The following is an 18771-nucleotide window of genomic DNA, read 5'->3' as shown; positions in this document are numbered from 1 at the left end:
ATCTAAGGTCCGCGTACCATCAGATTAGGTTGGAAGAGGATTCGAAAGACTTAACCTCTTTTGTGACACCTTATGGCACTTTTAGGTTCGTTAGACTACCATTTGGTTTAGTGTCAGCCGCATCGGTTTTTCAGAGGGCATTAGAGAAGGTCTTAAAAGGTTTACAGGGTGTTAGAGTCTATCAGGACGATATTCTTGTGTTTGGCATTGATAATTCTCAACATGATTTTAGGCTATTTGCTGTTCTAGGAAGGTTGTGTGATGCAGGTTTGACTGTCAAGATTGAGAAGTGTAAGTTTAGGAAAACTTCCATTGATTATCTAGGTCACACTATTACAGAAGGAGGAATTTTGCCTAAGGAAAATCTGATCTCTACCATTTCTAAGATGTCTCCCCCACAGAACAAGGAAGAGTTGATGAGTTTTTTGGGACTTGCTGAATATTATAGCAAGTTTGTGAAAGACTTTGCCTCTTTGTGTGCCAATATGAGATATTTGTTGAAGAAGGGTGTAGATTTCATTTGGGGAGAGAAATGTCAGCGCGAGTTTGAGGTCGTCAAGGAGAGGCTAGCTTCTGCTCCGAAATTGAGCAGTTTTGATCCTTCTGAGAAATCTATTTTGATTACTGATGCAAGCTTGAAAGGTTTAGGTGCGGTGCTTGTACAGAAATTTGAGGGCATTGAGAGGGTCATTCTTTTCTTGTCGAGGAGTTTAAAGGGAGCTGAAACTCGATACTCAGTGATTGAGCGTGAAGCTCTTGCTGTTTACTGGTCAGTCAAGAAGCTTAAAAACTTATTGTGGGGAACCAATTTTGAGGTCAGGACAGATCACAAGCCGCTTTGTGAAATTTTAAAGAAAAAAGGTATAGATGCGGTGTCTGGTAGGATCACAAAATGGGTTGTTGGTTTACAAGATTATGATTTTAGTGTAAAGTACCTACCTGGAGTAGAAAACAAAGTGGCAGATGCCTTGTCTCGCCTTGTTCCCAGTTCTGAGGTTGAGGATGAGGAAGATTGTGATGTTGATGATGAGATGGTTTGTGTTGTAGAAGAAGCTGTCATTGATAAAGAGAGGTGGTTAAAGATGGTTCAGGAGGATTCGACTCTTCTAGAAGTACTTAAACTCCTAATGACAGGATGGAAGATTAAACCTAAATGTAATGAAGGTCTTGAGAAATTTTGGCATGTCAAAGATCAGCTTTCTGAACAAGATGGCTTACTTTTTAGAGGGACTAGATTAGTTCCACCCCTAGCTCTTCGGGATGAGCTTATGTCTTTAGCACATATTGGCCATTTAGGAATCTCTAAAACTAAGGAGATTTTAAGGAGCTCATATTGGTGGCCAAATATGGATTTGGAAGTAGAGCGCAAAGTTAGGGATTGCATTGACTGTGCTCTTAGTGAGAAGGTAGCAAAACCCAAAGTCCAACCCATGGTGATTAGAGACAGACCGGATGCGCCCTGGAAAGAAGTGGGTTTGGATATTTTGGGGCCTATTACATCAGCTGGTTGTGAGTGGTATGTTCTTGTTCTTGTTGATTTCTTTTCTAGATGGCCAGAAATTGCCATAACTCGTGGTATCGAGACTAGGCATGTGGTGGATTTTTTAACCAAACTTTTTGCTAGAGAGGGCATCCCTAACGCCATTCTCACAGATAATGGTCCCCAATTAGTCTCTAAGGAGATGGAAAATTTTCTTTTAGAGCAAGGAGTTAAACACAAAAGGTCTTCCATTTACCACCCAGAAACCAACGGTATGGTTGAGAGATTTAACCGTGTCCTTAAAGAGACTATCAGAATGGCTAAGTCTGCTGGCACAGATTGGAGGACAGATGTCTTTAAGAAGATTAAGGTTTACAGGTTATCTCCCCATGCCGTTACTGGAAAGACCCCTTTTGAACTTTTTAGATCACGCACTCCTAATACCCTTGTGGTACCTGCATGGGTCAATGATTTGCAACCACCTCCTCGTGATGACTCTGATGAGTGGATGTTGCGTGAACTTTCTAGAATTGAGTCTAGAAAAAGGATGTTTGATACGAGACATTCTGTTAAGGTCACACCTGTTAAAGTGGGAGATTGGGTACTTATTAAGAATCCCTGCAAAAACAATAAGGCTCTTTCTGCTACCTTTAAGAAGCCTATTCGTGTCATCAAAGTTTTCAAGAACGCCATCAAAACTGCTGATCATCGTGTTTGGAATTTGAACAGGGTGGTGGTGGTTAGCAATGATCTTGTGGAAGCTTCTTGCAGTCGTCATTCTCAAACTCCTAGAGTTGAGTCTTCCTCACTTCTTCGCAAGTCTGCAAGGGTTTCTCATTCTCCTAAATATTTAAAAGACTACGTCACTGTGTGATTAATGTTTTAGCATTGTTTTGTTTTCTCTTATAATTTTCTTGTTGTTGTTAGAAGGGAGATGTGTGGCATCCTGGTCCTGTGTGTCTGTGCCTCATGACATAGCTGCGCTGATGTCATGAGACACTGGATTCTCAGATGGAATGTTATCCTTTGATCACTAAGCAGTTGCTATCCTACTTTATTGCTGGCTGGATGTTCACCTGTGGATGGGATCTATTCTTCAAATAAACCTCTACTTTTTACCTTCAATTTGTGGATCCTTATTTTACAACCCCCTCCCGCCAGCTACGATCCTCCAACCAAGCCCTTGCCACTGTACCTCGCATCAACAAAACCACCATGGGAGGTAGATCCTTCTCCTACCTAGCAGCTAAAACTTGGAACTCACTTCCCACTCACCTTCGCCTTACTCAGAACCACCTAGCATCCAGAAAGCAACTCAAAACGTGGATATTCGACAAGTAACTCCCCACCCCTCTTCAAGCGCCTTGAGACCCTCTGGGTATGTAGCGCGCTATATAAATCTTTTAACTTGACTTGACTTGACATGCTGTTTTTATCTGGGAAAGCTTGCTTATTGGTAGGAATCATGTGGATCCTCGCAGATTCCAGATATTTCTTTCACAGAAATGTGAGGAAAATGCATCATTTGACTTTTGCAGTTAAGTCCCAAAATGATTGGGATGTGTACTTGAGTATTATATTCTAGAAGTCCACACAGTTGGAGATATTCAAGTTTAGGAATTTCATTAAGATATTCATGATGGAAACCAAGGATTATAAATAAGCGTTTTCGCTAGAATGTTAGTGTCAACCCCCACAATCCAAGAACATAGTTGCAGATGCTACTAGACTAGGGGTGTAGCACCCCGTCACAAGAAGGGCCAACATGTGATACAAAACTGTTTGGCTTTTAGGGCTCATCCGCCTCACCCACTCAAACTGCTCCTGCATGGTGTGGGGTGCTCCTCCTAGTGCAAATGATTGGCATGGGGGAAGCCAGAATCTCGTCATTGGTGTTCAGTGAATGTAAACATCTTCCCAACCACATTGAGGTTGAGAATGCGTTAACACCGTGAAGCGCTGAAAAAAATGAAGTCTTATGGTGGGTTTATGTTAAACCAGATGTTTTAAGTAAATCTTGGATGCTCAAATAAGAATAGAGAGAGACATGTTGCATTACTGATGATCAGGAAGTTTACTTATGCCCTACTATCTGCTCCTGTCTTTGGCAAATCAAGAATCTAAAAGTGTGGTACCGTGTGGTACCCTCCTTTTCTTTTATTTTTAGCATATTTGGGATCCCCTGGCAGTTCAGGGGTATTCCTCGTTGCAACAGTGCCTTTCAAGCAGCAGTCTACCTTGGGTTTATCACCATTAAACGTTTGCCAGACATACAACCACTTTGGGATTTCTGTTCAGTTCTCTTTTCATGATTCTGCGTTATTTTCTAATAGTTCTTATATTTGAAGAGGTTGTTTGCCTTTAAATATCTTAGATGTCTTATGGTGATTCTGATGATTTTAATCAAAACATTGTAAATTTGAAAGCATTAATTGTTTCTTGTTTTTGTTAATAAATACGACGTATGCTTTCTAAAGAAATGCGTGTGCTTTGCAGAGATAATGGAGGTCCCAGCCTTGCTAGTCCTCTAATTATACTGCTTTTAGAATTCAGTTTCACTTTTTCTGGATTTTGACAAAGCTTATGTACTGTATTTTAGTGTTTCCAGAACAGATTCTTTATTCATTCCCTCTGCTTTCTTCCTATTTTTTTTTTTGTGGGGTACTATGACAGCACCAATGGAGATGAAGGTGGGAGCACAGATTTGGAGGCTCGCCGTGCATTTACAACTCGGAGGCAAATTTCAGAAGAAATTGAAAGCACAGAAAGCACAGATTCCCCTGAGGTAACTCTAACACTTCCAGGCAATGTCTTACCATTTTGCTTTCCCACATTTTACTCAAAACATTGTAAATTTGAAAGCATTCATTGTTTCTTGTTTCCCCTGAGGTAACACACCCAATCATTGATACTTTGGTAATGCTTTGCAAGATTACGCCGCTCTTGCTTTCTTTGGTATTTATGTATCAAATTACATCGAGTGTATTGTGTATTTTTGTAGAGCTGGGAAATTATAACCGAAGATGAGGCAACCATGTACAGCAACCACAATCCTCGGTCACCCTCTCCACAAACCAATGTTGTTGATACGCAGATTCATCTTGCAGAAGAGTTGAACTTGAGACTTAACGTTTCTGGAAGTGAAGTTTCTGGGGATGTTTTCAATGTAAGGTTCTTTTTTTTGCTTTTATCAGACACCCAATGTGTTTTTTTACATATGCAGATCCAAACTTCCTAAAAATAAATACAACTGTCACCTGTTTAGACCTTGCATGTCTATATCCATAATGTTATGCAGGTAGATTTTCTATCTGGCAGATTTTGGGTAGCATTGAATAATTTCACGTGAACATGCTTCCAAACTAGGACGAGGCACAGAGCAATCACATCAATAAATCATTTTAATAAATGTTTCTTAAACTTAGATTTCAGCACTACATACTGTTATAAGGTTCCTACAAATCTAGTAGGACTATGTATAAAGAACAACAAAACTACATAATACCGGGACTGAGTATTAGCCTATAATCAGTAATTGTTGGTATTTCACTAATATTACTCCTATCCTATCTATTCCTAATATCTCTATGCTAAAGAGAGCATATCAGGAGTACCCTTACTCCTGCCGGCCTATCGGAATGACCCAACCCCATACTTTAGTATGTCAGGAAATCGGCCTTAGTGCATTCAGTAAAACACACTGTCTCTGGTGTGCTAGCCTGCACACTTCTTCTGCATGGCTATCTTCCTTCCCAGAATTATGTCGGGGACAACTACACTGCATCTCAGTCACAAGGCACAGCAGCGTTCCACGACGAGTCTGGCATGAAAAAAACCTCTCACAGATTTCAGCATGGATCCTAATTTTATAATGAAACAGCAAACCTATCTGAAAAAAATGGGTGGAAAGGACATTTTCACAATGGAGAAAAGCATGTGCAAACCACCACAAAAAAATTATGCTAAGTTAAAAATGAGAAGCTAAAATGGAGACTAAACATAGGCCACATTACAACACTCTAAGTGAGTGAACGTAGTGAAAGTACAGTGAAAAAAGCAACCTGAAATAAAATTGTGCAGTAGAAACTGAAAACGGTGGGCCTAATTTTGAGGAGGGCAGTAGAGGACATTGGCGCAAAAGCCAAATGTACTAGCCATTCTCCTCTTCATGACCCTGTCTCAATTAGAGGACCGTGGACGTTTGTGTTCCCGATAATGAAGTGTCGAAAAACTAATTACAACGTAATGTGATTCATGACTCTTTTTATTGGAAGATTGCAAAAACCTTTCATCTGAATTTTCGATGATTATTAACGTTGTGCCAAGGGATACAATACCCCACATTTCAGTGTATTTTCTGATTCTTTCAGGTGCTCTTTGACTAATAGTGTGCAGCTGGAGGCACACTACAATTTGATTTATTACATTCAGCCTATATTGAATCTTGAGTTAGCTGAAGTGTGCTTTTGAAATTGGGGACAGTCCCATAGTTAATTTTGAATTCCAATAATGTACAGTCAATCAATCAGTATTTGTTAAGCGTGACTTCTCAACCATGAGGTCCTCAAAGTGCTGGGGGGTAAAGGGGCTGCAGGTCCGACTGGGCGCAAATGTTCAGCTGAAGTGCCTGGTCTTGAGATCCTTCCTGAGTTGGGTCAGCGACGGGGATAGCTTGAGGTGGAGAGGGAGGGTGTCCCAGGTTTCGGCAGCAAGGTAGGAAAAGGATCTTCCTTCGTTCCTAGTCTTACGGATCTGAGGGATCGTGGCAACGTCATTTGTGCGGAGCAAAGGTGTCTTGTGGGTGCTTGGAATGAGAGGTGGTGGTTCAGGTATGCTGGTCCGGCATTGTGGAGGGCTTTGTAGGCATGTGTGAGGAGCTTGAAGGCGACTCTTGTTGACTCAGAACCAGTGGAGTTCTTGTAGGTGTTCGAAGATGTGGCTGTGGCGGGCGATTTTGAGTACCAGTCTGGATGCAGCTATTTGAGCGTTCAGTAGTTTCCCGAGGAGTGTCTGGGTGACGCCTGTATTGCTGTAGATGAGTCTAGTGCTGATGAGTGCATCAGCGAGCCGTCTTTCTGACCTCTCTGGGGATCCATCTGAAGGTCTTTCGAAGCAGGCGAAGAGTGTGGAAGCATGATGAGGAGACAGTGTTGATCTGGCAGTTCATAGAGAGAGAGGAGTCCAGTATGATGCTGCGGCTTCATACGTGGTCCATGGGGGTTCCTAATGCTACGGGCCACCAGGAGGTGTCCCAAGTGGAGATGTTGGGCCCTAGAATGAGGACTTCGGTCTTGTCCGAGTTGAGCTTGTGGCAGCTGTCTCTCATCCAGGTGGCGATGGATTTCATCCCATGGTGGAGGTTGTTTCTGGCGATTGTGGCCTCGTTGGTGAGGGTAGGGTCAGCTGAGTGTCGTGGGCGTAGTAGACGATGTTGAGTCTGTGATTCCTGACTATGTCTGTGAGTGTGGCCAAGTAGACTTTGAAGAGGGTGGGGCTCAGGGAAGAGCCCTGGAGGGCCTACGCAGCCGATATCCGTGGGTTCTGAGAGGAGCGATGGTAGTCTGACTCACTGTGTTCTACAGGTGAGGAAGGAACGGATCCAGTCACGAGGTTTGTCATGGAGTCTATTGCTTAGGGTACGGTGGGAGACAACATCAAAGGTGGGCGAGAGGTCCAGGAGGTTGAGGGCTGCTGATCCTCACCGGTCGAAGAGGCAGAGCAGATGTCATCTGTGGTGGCGAGGAGGGCAGTATAGGTGCTGTGATTTCTTCGAAAGACTGATTTACAGGAGTCCAGGACGAGGTTGGCTTTTATGAACTCGGAGAGTTGGACGTTGATGGTCTTCTCGATAACCTTGGGTGGGAAGGGGAGCAGGGAGATGGGTCTGAAATTCTTGAGGTCTGTCGGGTTGGAGGATAGTTTCTTCAACAGGGTTTGATCTCAGCATGTTTCCAGTCGTCGGGGAAGGTGGCAGTCTCGATGGAGCAGATGATGGTGCAGCGTAATTCAGGAGCGATGGGGGTGGCGGCTCTGTGGAAGCTGTGGTGCGGGCAGTGGTCAGAGGGGGGGCTCCGGAGGGGATGCAGTTCATGGTCTTGAGAGCGTCGTCTCTCGTGAGCGGGGTCCAGTTGAGCAGGATCTTTTGGGGGGACGGCATCGTCGCCTGTGGTGGTGGCGAGATTGATGGGCTGGTCTTAGGTGGTGAATCTGTCATAGAGCTGCTTGATCCTGTGGTGGAAGTAGGTGCCAAGTTTGTTGCAGAGGTCATGGGAGAGTGGGACTTCTGTGGTCCCGCTGTTGGGTTTGGCGAACTCCTTGACGATGGCGGAGAGTTCTTTGCTGTTGTGTGCGTTGCTGTTGATTCTGTCTTGGAGAGCTGTTATCTTTGTAGTTTTGAGGAGGAGGTGGTGTGCGGAGATGGCCGTGTGGGCTTTTGTGGGTTTTGTTTTTCCTCCATTTCTTCTAGAGCCTGGTGGTCGGTCCAGAGGAGTTCGGAGGAGTGGCTGTCGGTGATGTTTTTCCCTGGTGGAGAAGACGGGGTTGAGCTTGTGTCCTACTGCGTGGGTCGGAGAGGTGACTAGGTGCTTGAATCTGATGTTGGCGAGGTTCTCCAGAAGGGATGCAGTGTTCTGGTCATTGGGGTTGTCCAGGTGGAAGTTGAGGTTGCGGAGTAAGATGCAATCAGTAGATGCTAAAGCCTGGGGTGGAATGAAGTTGATAATGGTGTTGGTGAATAGAAGGCTGGGGGCCTGGAGGTCTGTAGACGAGGGTGCCGAGGAGGGTGGTGTTGGGTTGGTCTGGACCTGGAAGTGGAGATTGTCCAGGGCTGTCGTTGGGTGGTCAGGCGGAAGGAGTTGTTGTGGACGATGGAGATGCCTCCTCCTGTCGGATGGTGCGGCCCTTGCGGATGATCTTGTAGCCGTCGTTGATGGCTGTGGCAACTTCCGAGCCAAAGATGGGGTTTGTCCAGTTTTCCATTAGGAAGGCAATGTCAGGGGAGACGGAGCCGAGGAGGTCCCTGATTTCTGTGGCAGGTTTGTGGAGGGAGGGCGTATTGAGGAGGATGCAGCTGAGCCAGTCAGGTGCACTGTGGATTGGCAGTGTGGCTGGAGGAGCTGGAGGGCGGAGGTGGGTGAGGGTGCAGCTGCAGTTTCGGCAGGAGAATGGTCCTTGGGTGTCCTTCGGCGGCTCAAGGTGGCAGGTGGTGTGGCGTCTGGTGTTGAGGACAGGGGAGTGCTGGCGTCGTATCGGTGGAAGGCCCAAGAACCAGGGTCCATGGCGCTGGGCCCGGATGGGTGCACATGGGCTGAGACAGGCTTGCCTTGGGCGAGCCGTACCCGTGCCGCAGCCACCATTAAGTAGTGTGAGGGGGGCTGGACTGCTGGGAGGCAGGAAGCAGGAAATGCGGCGCTGGTAGGGGGAGGGCCGTGGGGGTCGAGCAGCTGTAGGGGCACAGCGCAGTGAAAAGTGAAAAAAGTATGCAAAGTGGGAAAAAAGAGAAAAGGTGAAAAGAAGACAGAGGGGAAAAAGGCAGAAAGCACAAGGACAGAAGGCAGACCAGCAGCAGAGGAAAAATGCTCACCACTAGACCCCCAGGGATGAGGCGCAGATGTGAGCCTGCGGGTGGAGGGAAGCAGTTCACTGACAAGGTCAAGTGAAATATAACCACTCTTTTTCCAATATCTCATATATCCTGTACCACATTCTCTGGGGTCAGGCAGGTTCTCTTTGTTTTCCCCACAGAGCGGTGATAACTTGTGTTGCTGCACATAGTGCCAGACCTATTGCTGTTACCACCGTGGGAATGCAGTGGATGGGTTTGTTGGTTAGCCAGCCCTTGTAGTCTGTGTGTCAACTGTGTCTGAATTGTAGCAGTCTTTCTAAAATGTCAGTAAATTTCGGCACAACCTCTACCTCCTATCCGCAATATGTTTGTCTTATTTTTTCATCTCTAGTGGTGTGGTACAAGTATGTTGATACCTTAATCATTGTCTTGCTGGTCATAGCCATTCAGACCGTGGTGTGTGATCAAGCGTGAATTTCCTTCTATACACTGTCTTCATCTTCCAGCTACTATACTCCAGTGTCTTGTGTGTTGGTTTAGGGATTGATAAGAGTCTGTATATTTCTGAAACCAGCTATTTGTGTCTTTCGTGATAAGCCATCACTCGAAAGCCATTAGTGTTCTGGAACCCATCAGCTTTATTAAAGGGTCTATTGCCCAGTGCTGAGCTTGAGAGTAATGAAACCTTTTATTTTCGGAGAGCCAGTCTCTTTTATGAGTGGATGAAAAGTTGAATTCCTTCTTAATTAAATAGCTCTCCTATTGCCCTCCAGTTTTGTTTTCTCCATTCATTTAATAACCTCACACTCTCTGCTGGGGCACAGTCCTGGTTTCTCAACTGGTGTGTTACCGGTGAGGTAAAGGTAGCAAGAGCTTGTCTCATCACCACTGTATTGCATACTGCCAGAGTTGCTCTAGTTATCGTTTAGTCATCCCTGTTAGCCAGGGAATTTCTCTGTATAGTCCTGCTAGAAGGTAACCAACAAAGCGACATAGATTTTCAGACTTTTCTCACCCCATTCCACTATATTACGCAACTGCAATACTTTTCAATATCTGTTAATGTCCATGAGGCTTAGGAGCTTGAGATGATTTTTGCATGAAGGTTTTGGCTAGCTCTGCCCCAGCCACACAAAATTATGGATTAAAATTTGCAACCCCAGTTGTTTTGAGGTTGGAACCGGCAGCAGCAGTGATTGGAAGAGGATCAGTATTCTGAAGAGTCCTCATTTTGATTTCAGCCACCTTAGCACACCAAACAAATCCGCCCATCTGAAGATGATGCTGCATTGTCTGTAGTATGGTGCCTTAATTGGCTTGCATGGTCTTCTCCAGAGTCAGAGCCAGTGGTAGCCCCAGCCAGGTACATCACTGACACTTTTGCCTTTTGAAATGTCAACATTTTCTGTAGTTCAGCCACCTAGAACACTGGTATAGAAAGGTTAAGTACTTAATCTGATTGAGCCTATATTCAAGGAAGATGAATTATATACGGTGTACAATGCTTTGGTAAAACAGAGAACAACAGATATAGGATACTGTGAATGGATATTTTTGTTTGACAGAAGAAATAAAACCTCAAGAATCATGCAGCGTAACTGCCTGATTTGATGGATAGCTCTAGACTAAACAATGTTTTAAGCTGCCTGCCAATGAAAGTAGTGTATGGATGTGCGGATAGATGTCTAGAGAAATTATTTCCTTAGCTAATTCTAGATCCTGAAGTTTATCTGACATTCAGGTGGACCATACATATAAAACTCCATTACAGCGTCCTCCTCAGGGCTGTTCAACGGTGACCATACTATGTTTACAAAAGTACAGGGTATAATTAAACTGCTGTTTATTTATTTAGGAGATTTGTTAAGCGCTCAAATACCCGTGGGTGTCTTTATTGAACTAGTCCATGAGAAGTTATTGCTTGAACAGCCAGGTCTTTATCTGTCTGCGGAAAGAGAGAAGGGAAGTAGAGGTTTTGATATGATGTGGAAGACTGTTCCATAGTTTGATGGTGGTCACTATGAAGGATCTGTCTCCCCAGGAGACTTTCTTGGTCCTGGGGACCTGCATGAGACCAGCGGTTGAAGATCGAAGGGATCTAGCAGGTTTATAAGGGCAAAGTAAGTCTTTCAGAAATGCTGGACCTTGAGCGTGAATTGTCTTATACGCAATGCAGAGAGCTTTAAATTTTGTTCTCTTCTTTACTGGTAACCAGTGAAGCTTTCGAAGTGTGCCAGATATGGAGGTATACTTGGGGCTTGCTGTGATCAATCTGGCCGCAGCATTCTGCACCAGTTGCAATTTTTTTAGAACACCTTCTTGAGCATTGACTAGAAGGGCATTGCAGTAGTCTATGCGGGCCATGACAAGTGCGCTGATCAGAGTTTTTGCCATATTCATGGGGAGATAGGGTAGGAGTTTTTTTATCATTCTCATGGTGTAGAATGAGGAGGAAACTACCGCATTAACGTGGTGCATGAAAGTGACTTTGGTATCCAGTATAACTCCGAGATTTCTTGCCTTGGTCACTGGGGGAGGGGGTGGTCCTAGGGCATCAGGCCACCATGTGGGAGACCAGGCAGGGGAGAGGTTACCAAACAGCATCACCTCCGTTTTATCGGAGTTCAGTTTCAAGCAATTTGTGGCCATCCAATGACTTATTGCCAGCATTCCCAGATTAAAGTTGGAGGCCACTTCATCTCCATTTTTATTTATGGCCAAGACAATCTGGGTGTCGTCAGCGTAGGATGTTACCGCCAGGTGATGGATTTTTATGATCCCCGCTAAGTTTAAAGCCTGAAACATTGCTCTCTGTGCATATAGTCGAACCAGCCAATCATTATCTCTTGAATATTGTTTTAAAACATGAACATTCTGAAAATATATTTCATTGGATGAGAAGAAATGATATGAGCCTCTTTCTAGGTATTGTGTGGGGGTGTCAGTTGTACAAGTTCACTTTTTTCTTGGAACATCTTGTGGCTGAGGCATACCATCATCTGTTTCTGAGTTTTCCAAAGCAGAGGCAACAAAACCTCTTCTTTGTGTCAGCAGCCATCTAAGAGGCATCAAGATAAAGTTCTCAATTTTAAGTTCTTAGCAGAGGTCTCATTGATGTCAAAAGGTCATGACGTGTTATTGCCTCAACAACAGCGACTCTCGAAGGCGCATACCCTAATGTAGAGTTTATTTTTTAAAATATTTTTTTTCTGAGAAATACCACTATTCAGTTGGCAAGAATTGGTTGTGCAGAACGATAACCAACTTGAAATAATGGAAAGCAATTAGGCATAGAACGTTATAAAATCGAACAATCACAACCTCCCGGCTTACCATTTTACAGTCATCTAGGCAAGATATCCAATAACCTGAACAGATGTCAAAAATATCCTTTCTTCAATATATAGCGAACAAAGCACTCTCCCATTGCATTCAAACTATTGATAATCAGCTAAAGGCCCAGTACCTGCCCCAGAGGCCTCCAACCTTATCAAACATCTTTGTACATCCACATGTTATAAACCTTTTACCTCTGCAGGCATTCATCAGTCAATATCAAAATTAAATGCCTGTATTTTAGAGGGATTAATAGCCTCAGTCAAGGAGCACTATTAGATCTTGCAATCATCTGAACACTGTCTTGACATTGTGCACCTCATTTCATAGTCAAACAGCTTAATGTTGAATGCCTCAATATCCGTTATGATGGTAAACAGTCCGATAGCTTTAACTTCTCTGATGTCGAAGGTAGAGACGGAAGCTCTCCCAGCACTGTTCTTTGAGGTTGGGAGCTTTGAGCAGAAGACTTGATTAAGTAGCATGCGATATTGACATAATTGAGGGATGAACATGCACATCTCACAATTCTTCACATATTATTACGTTGCAGACAGTCAAACTAAAAGAAGATGGATGGGACAGCGTTTAAACTCTGAGTTCACCTCTATTAAATGTAACAACCAAACCTCTTTCATTGTGCATAAACATTTCCTGACCATTTGTGAAAACTGCGGTGGTAATCAGGTCAAACTTCCAATAGCATCTTTGGTATTCACCAGCAAAATCCTGTACCAGTTAGGTAACTAAAGGGTTTTTGGGAAACTGAGAATAAATTAAAGTGAGCTTTGAAAGCTTTGAAAATGAACATAAGGCGAAATGTTTGGCAAAGACATTGACAGAATTAACTAAGACTAAGGAATCCCTACTGTATGATACTTGAGAAAAGGTTGAAAAATTATTAATTTACTGCAAGCAATAGTTACTCAAAGTGTGCTACACACATTCTAGGCTACGGGTTTATTCGCAACCTGCAGCAAAATTAAATTGAATCTTCTGAAGGTGTATCTTATCACTCCCTAGTTTCGCATCTAGTCTGTATCTTTTACCAATTTGATAACTATTAGGAGCAACTGCTTAAACAGACAACCCTGATCGCCACAAACTGGCTTCAGGTGTTGTAAAATTTCCAACTTTTCCTGGCCCGATTTTGATCTTGGCAACTCTGGGCCTGCTGTCACTTTTTCGACCGTTTCACCTACTTTGCGGTCCACCGGCTCTCTATAGATGTTAGCGGGTCCATGGACGAAAGACTACCGAGTGCCGCCGACTCCACCAGGAATTTTCTCGTATCGGCGGCATCATAGGCAGAAGCGGCTGTTGGCGGGAGTCCAGCCAAGATTACCACCGGGTCAATCATGATGTGCCCTTCCGTCGAGGAAATTATGGCAGGAATACCTCTTACTTTGAGATGGCGGAATCTAAGGAAAGGAGGCAAAAACGAATTGTGTGTTGACAATTGCTTTAGCCTTGTGTATCTTGAGTGATACATTAGTGTTCAATTTATAACTCATCTAGGTAAAATGAACGCATCTGTATTGACAGTTTAAAAAAAGAAAAATGATATTGTGTTGGTTGTGGGTGTTGTGCTTGTGATTCGATTCCTGTGGGTGTGTATTCAATAGTGTGTGTGTGTTTTTTGTGTCTACAATTAAATATGTAAACAAAAAAGGGGCATGACACATTACGCACATATATTTTTTTAAGCAAATACAATATATATGTGTATTGACACATTAATAACTAGTACTTACGAGTCTCCACTCCACCGGTGATTCAATCCACCATGTATCTGCCGCTGGGACAACGCCAGCACTATAGGGATATTTAAATAGGCTTCGTGCAAACCCGCCGGCCTGACAACAACAGAGTACTGGTAGCCAACAGAGGAGTCCGCCACATTGATGGAGCTGCACAGATTACGCAGGGGTAAAAAACAAGTTACTTACCTTCGATAACCATATATCTGTAAGAAACATTAGTTAGTTATAGATTCTGTACCTTAGAATTAACCCCAGGTGTCAGACTGAATCTGGAAAGTTTTTTGGCAGCAGTTCCTCTGCACGTTAGAAGGTGGCTTCAGTCGGCCCCTCGTTCGTCGTTCGCGTCGTGTCGCTGAATTACGTCGCTGTAGCTACTTAGATGCCGCCCTCGCGCTCTGAGGTCAGTTCGGTACATAACTTTCCGCATCAGAAACGCAGAGCCATGCAAGACACTGACCACTGCTGCACAAAACCAGGGCCCTGAAAGGATATCCTTAACCCTAGAAATCATTTCGCAGAATGGGGAGGATGGATGGGGCTGTAAGGATTCTATAACTAATGTTTCTTACAGATATATCGTTACCAGAGGTAAGTAACTTGTTTATCTGAAAGAAACACGATAATTATAGATTCCTTACCTAAGAATAGATACCCCAGCAATACCAACCCCGGAGGTGGGGCTGCGAACCAAAATCACACCAAAAAACCCCGGAGAACAGAACAGCCAAAAAAGCAGTCTCTCCGGACTTGGTTGTCAAGGCAGTAGTGTTTCGTAAAGGTGTGCAACGAAGCCCACATAGCCGCCTGACAGATGTCATTCAGAAGAACTCCCCTTCCCAGAGCAGTAGTTGCTGCCATCGCCCTGGTGGAATAGGCGCGCAGCCCGAAAGAAGCTCCTTCTTCGTCAGAGAATAGCAGGCGTGATACACAAGACAACCCATCTGGAGATAGTCCGCTTGTGTACGGCCTGACCTTTCGTGGCGCCCACGTACCCCACAAAGAGCTGGTCATCCACCCAGAACTGTTTGGTGCGGTCCAAATAAAAGGAAAGCAAACGTTTTGGGTCCAGAAGGTGGAGCCTCTTTTCCTCCTTAGAAGGATGCGAAGGTGGAAAGAAGGTGGGCAAAGTGATGGTCTGCCCGATGTGTAATGCAGTGACAACCTTGGGCAGGAAGGATGGACGAGTCTTGAGGACAACTTTGTCCGGATGCACAGTTAGAAAAGGAGGCTTAGAAGAAAGCGACTGGAGCTCACTCACTCGTCTGGCCGAGGTGATGGCCACCAGGAATGGACTTGAAAAGGGAAGGCTGATCTGGAAGCCGAAGGAAGGCAGAGATGGCCGAGAGATAGCCCTTGATAGTGCCCAGAGCAGAGCCCTATTTTCTTTTTCATTTTATGGTGTTGAGATGACATTAGAAGGCTGTGAAAGTTCATGAACATACAATTTGTTCTCATGGTGCAAGCGCTATGGTGAAAAAAGTGCGAAAAAAGTGCTAAATGTGAACAAGATATATACAGTGTTGTACGCATTGTTGAAGGTGGTCATTCAGAGGACATCCATCCTTCTAATGTCATCTCAACACCATAACGTGTAAACAACCCTATGGATGTATTCAGATATACAGACTTTGATTGATTCAAATTTGGTGTGTTTTTTGATTCATGTTTTTTGTCTTTTCTTCTCTTTACCTTTCATTGATTATTACTGAAATATTTGAGAACTGTTCTTTTTTTACTGGTTATTATTCAGTATACCAAGAATCAACATTCTCCACATTATTCACATCTCAAAATGGCCGGCAGGGCTACTTTTAACCGCTGTCTCAGTGGGACGACGGTAGTCCCACTACGATCTAAATCAGGCCCCCAAGTCTTAGCTTTCTAGTAAGCTCCTTTGGTGGAAGAATATATTCCAGGAGCAGTATATGGAATATAGGTGGTGGTCGAGTTGCTTGACCTGGTCGTAGCCAGGCAATTTATCATCAACATTTCAGAGATTCTGGCTTCCATATTGAAATCTTTTTAAGGATTGCATGGGATTGGAGAATATTTCCTTCCCACTGTGGGTTGTCAATGATTCCTTCTCAAAAGAAGAGTAAATGCTGTTAGAGGCATGTGTGCTGTAGACACACATGCTTTGCATGCTCCTGCCATCTTGTGTTGGCTCCGGATGTTTGCAAGTTGTTTCTCTTCAAAGACGTCTTTCCTAGTCATGAGGTAAAGTGACTCCTCCTTTTGTTGATAGTGCACATGGGCATCGACTCCATCGTTAGATTTTTTTCTTTCCGCCATCGGGTTCGAACGTGTATTGCTGCGCTGCGGATCGAAAACGTCCTTCGGGTTCCCCTCGGTGCGCTATCCACTCTACCCGCAACAGTATTGTTATTGTACACTTTTTCCTTTCTCCGTGCACTCATTCGATCGGAAAGTATCTCAATTTGGTCGAAAACATCATGGACAACCTTCAGACCTAGCCGCGTCGATCCAACCCTCTGCCGATGGAACGGACTCTGCTTCAATTCTGTCCTCGGTACCGCTCGAAGTACCCTTGCACCGATCTACACCTGGTCTGCAACTAGTGCTTATCACCGGAGCACAAAGAAGAAAACTGTGAGGCCTGCCACTTGTTCAGGTCGAAAAATGCAGCACCAAAGCATTCAGTAGATTCCAGAGCTCTTCTGAGAGGAGTCAGAACAAGAAGAAACAGCAGCCGCAGAAGAAGAGCAGACCTTCTCGTTCGAAGAATCTTATTCCGACCTCAAGATCAAGTTTGAGTCAGAAGACATTCCTGCGGAAAAGGGTGTTATGCGTACCAAAAGTCCCCGTACATCAAAGGCTATCTTCTACCAAACACAAGGCTGCAGCACCACCTCTGCCTTCTGGCCTTGGTCGGCACCGAGACGACATTTGTGATGCTCAGACCCGGCACCAAAACAGTAGTCAAGCCTTCCAGCTGGGGATCAAGCCAAGACAAATCATCTTAGGGACCCAAAACATTCCACTCCGATAGACAAAACCTTCTGCCTCAAAGCAAAAAGACACTTCAGAGCCAAAACCTTCCTCTTCCAAGGACAAGGCGGGCATGGCACCAAAACATTTGCCACCGAAATCAAAAGAAAATATTTCAGATCCCCTGGAACCAATCTTAGACATTATGAAGGACAGATTGGATCCAAATCAGAAAAAGCTTTACATCAATCCAGACACTGGACACATTGTAGCCTTCCAAAAGGAAAGTCAATTCATAGGACACTGGGAACAAGATAACCCTTAAGAAGAAGACTGACATTGCTACAAATCCTATCCATTCTAATTTGCCTTTCCCTCCACCACCATCTTCACCCTTACCAATACTGCCAGATTCTGATCCATTACACATAACACCACAGGGATCCCCTCACATACAGCCTGATTTATATGATGGAGATAATGATGATAATTCTCCTTTGGCTACAGGTCCAAGGAATGATTACAATGTTGATCCACCCATGGATAATGATCCAGACCTACACCCTACAAAAACCTCACCTCCAGATGATAACATATCCTATCTGGACTAATTTCCAGGGCAGCAACACATCATGGGGTTACACTGCATAAAGAGGCCTTAGATGAAGATCTTCTATTTGAGACACTTGGGTCTTGACACAGAGTTAGCCAAAGTCCCACATGTTAAAGGGCATGATGAGACATGCAAGTGACATTTTAAAGATCTTGTTTATGCACTAATCCTAACACCAAGGGTTGATTAAAAAAATATATATAAACCATCACCGTCTGATCCCTTTTTTTATTTTTAAAGGACAGCTCCCCCTTGATTCCCGTGTAGTTTCGATTGCTTGTAAAAGAGCGAACTTTCAGACATCTGGTGATAGTGCCCCTCCAAATACAGAATCTAAGCTTATTGACGCATCTGCTAAAAGAATAGATGATCAAGCCGCTAATCACTGGTGCATCGCCAACACACAGGGCCTGTTAGCCAGAAATGACAGGACCCAGTGGGATGAAATGGAAGGTCTTCTTCAGTACCTCCCTGAAGAACTAAAGAACAAGGCACAAGAGCTAGTTCAAGAAGGAAAGCTCATCTCTAACTGTTCTATTAGATTTGCTCTTGATGCTTCTGACACTGCAGCAAGGGAAATTAACTCCAGCATTCTCTTACGTAGACATCCCTGACTTAGAATTCCTGGCTTTAAACCTGATGTCCAATAGTCCATGTTACACACTCCATTTGACAAACAACAACATTTTTTCGGACATAAGGTTGATGAGGATCTAGAAAAGATGAAAAAGACACAGACGTGGCAAAATCCATGGGAGCGCTTCAGAGTCCTTCAATCAGAGGTTCCTTTCGCCGCTCATTCTATAGAGCAGGGTCTAAAAGTACATTCTCAGACAATATCACTTCCTCTTATAAATCCAGCATGCAACCCTCTCCCTGTAGAGGCTTCTTTAAAGGAGGGTAGAGAGGAAACAATTTTAAAGGTAGAGGTAAGGTCACGCCAAAGCGAAACTCCCCTTCCCATACTGAGCAGTGACTTGCCTACGCTTCCCCCGATCATTTAACACCTGTCGGGGAAAGGCTTCAACAATTTCTCCCCATTTGGCAATCCATAACATCAGACTAA

General features: G+C 44.1%; 1 protein-coding gene across 3 annotated transcripts in view; it reads left to right on the top strand.

The window, feature by feature from the left end:
• Positions 1–18771, top strand: part of NEDD4 (NEDD4 E3 ubiquitin protein ligase) — a 1992497-nt gene that overhangs the window by 806951 nt on the left and 1166775 nt on the right. For all 3 annotated transcript variants that reach the window (XM_086958341.1, XM_086958342.1, XM_086958340.1), the window contains 2 exons: positions 4154–4265; positions 4482–4646. In XM_086958341.1, coding sequence (XP_086814467.1) covers positions 4154–4265; positions 4482–4646 — 277 coding nt within the window. The remainder of the gene's footprint in view (positions 1–4153; positions 4266–4481; positions 4647–18771) is intronic.

Source organism: Lissotriton vulgaris, chromosome 2_1, assembly GCF_964263255.1.
Source record: "Lissotriton vulgaris chromosome 2_1, aLisVul1.2, whole genome shotgun sequence".
NCBI classification, from domain to species: domain Eukaryota; kingdom Metazoa; phylum Chordata; class Amphibia; order Caudata; family Salamandridae; genus Lissotriton; species Lissotriton vulgaris.
This window is presented reverse-complemented; position numbering and strand designations above follow the sequence as displayed.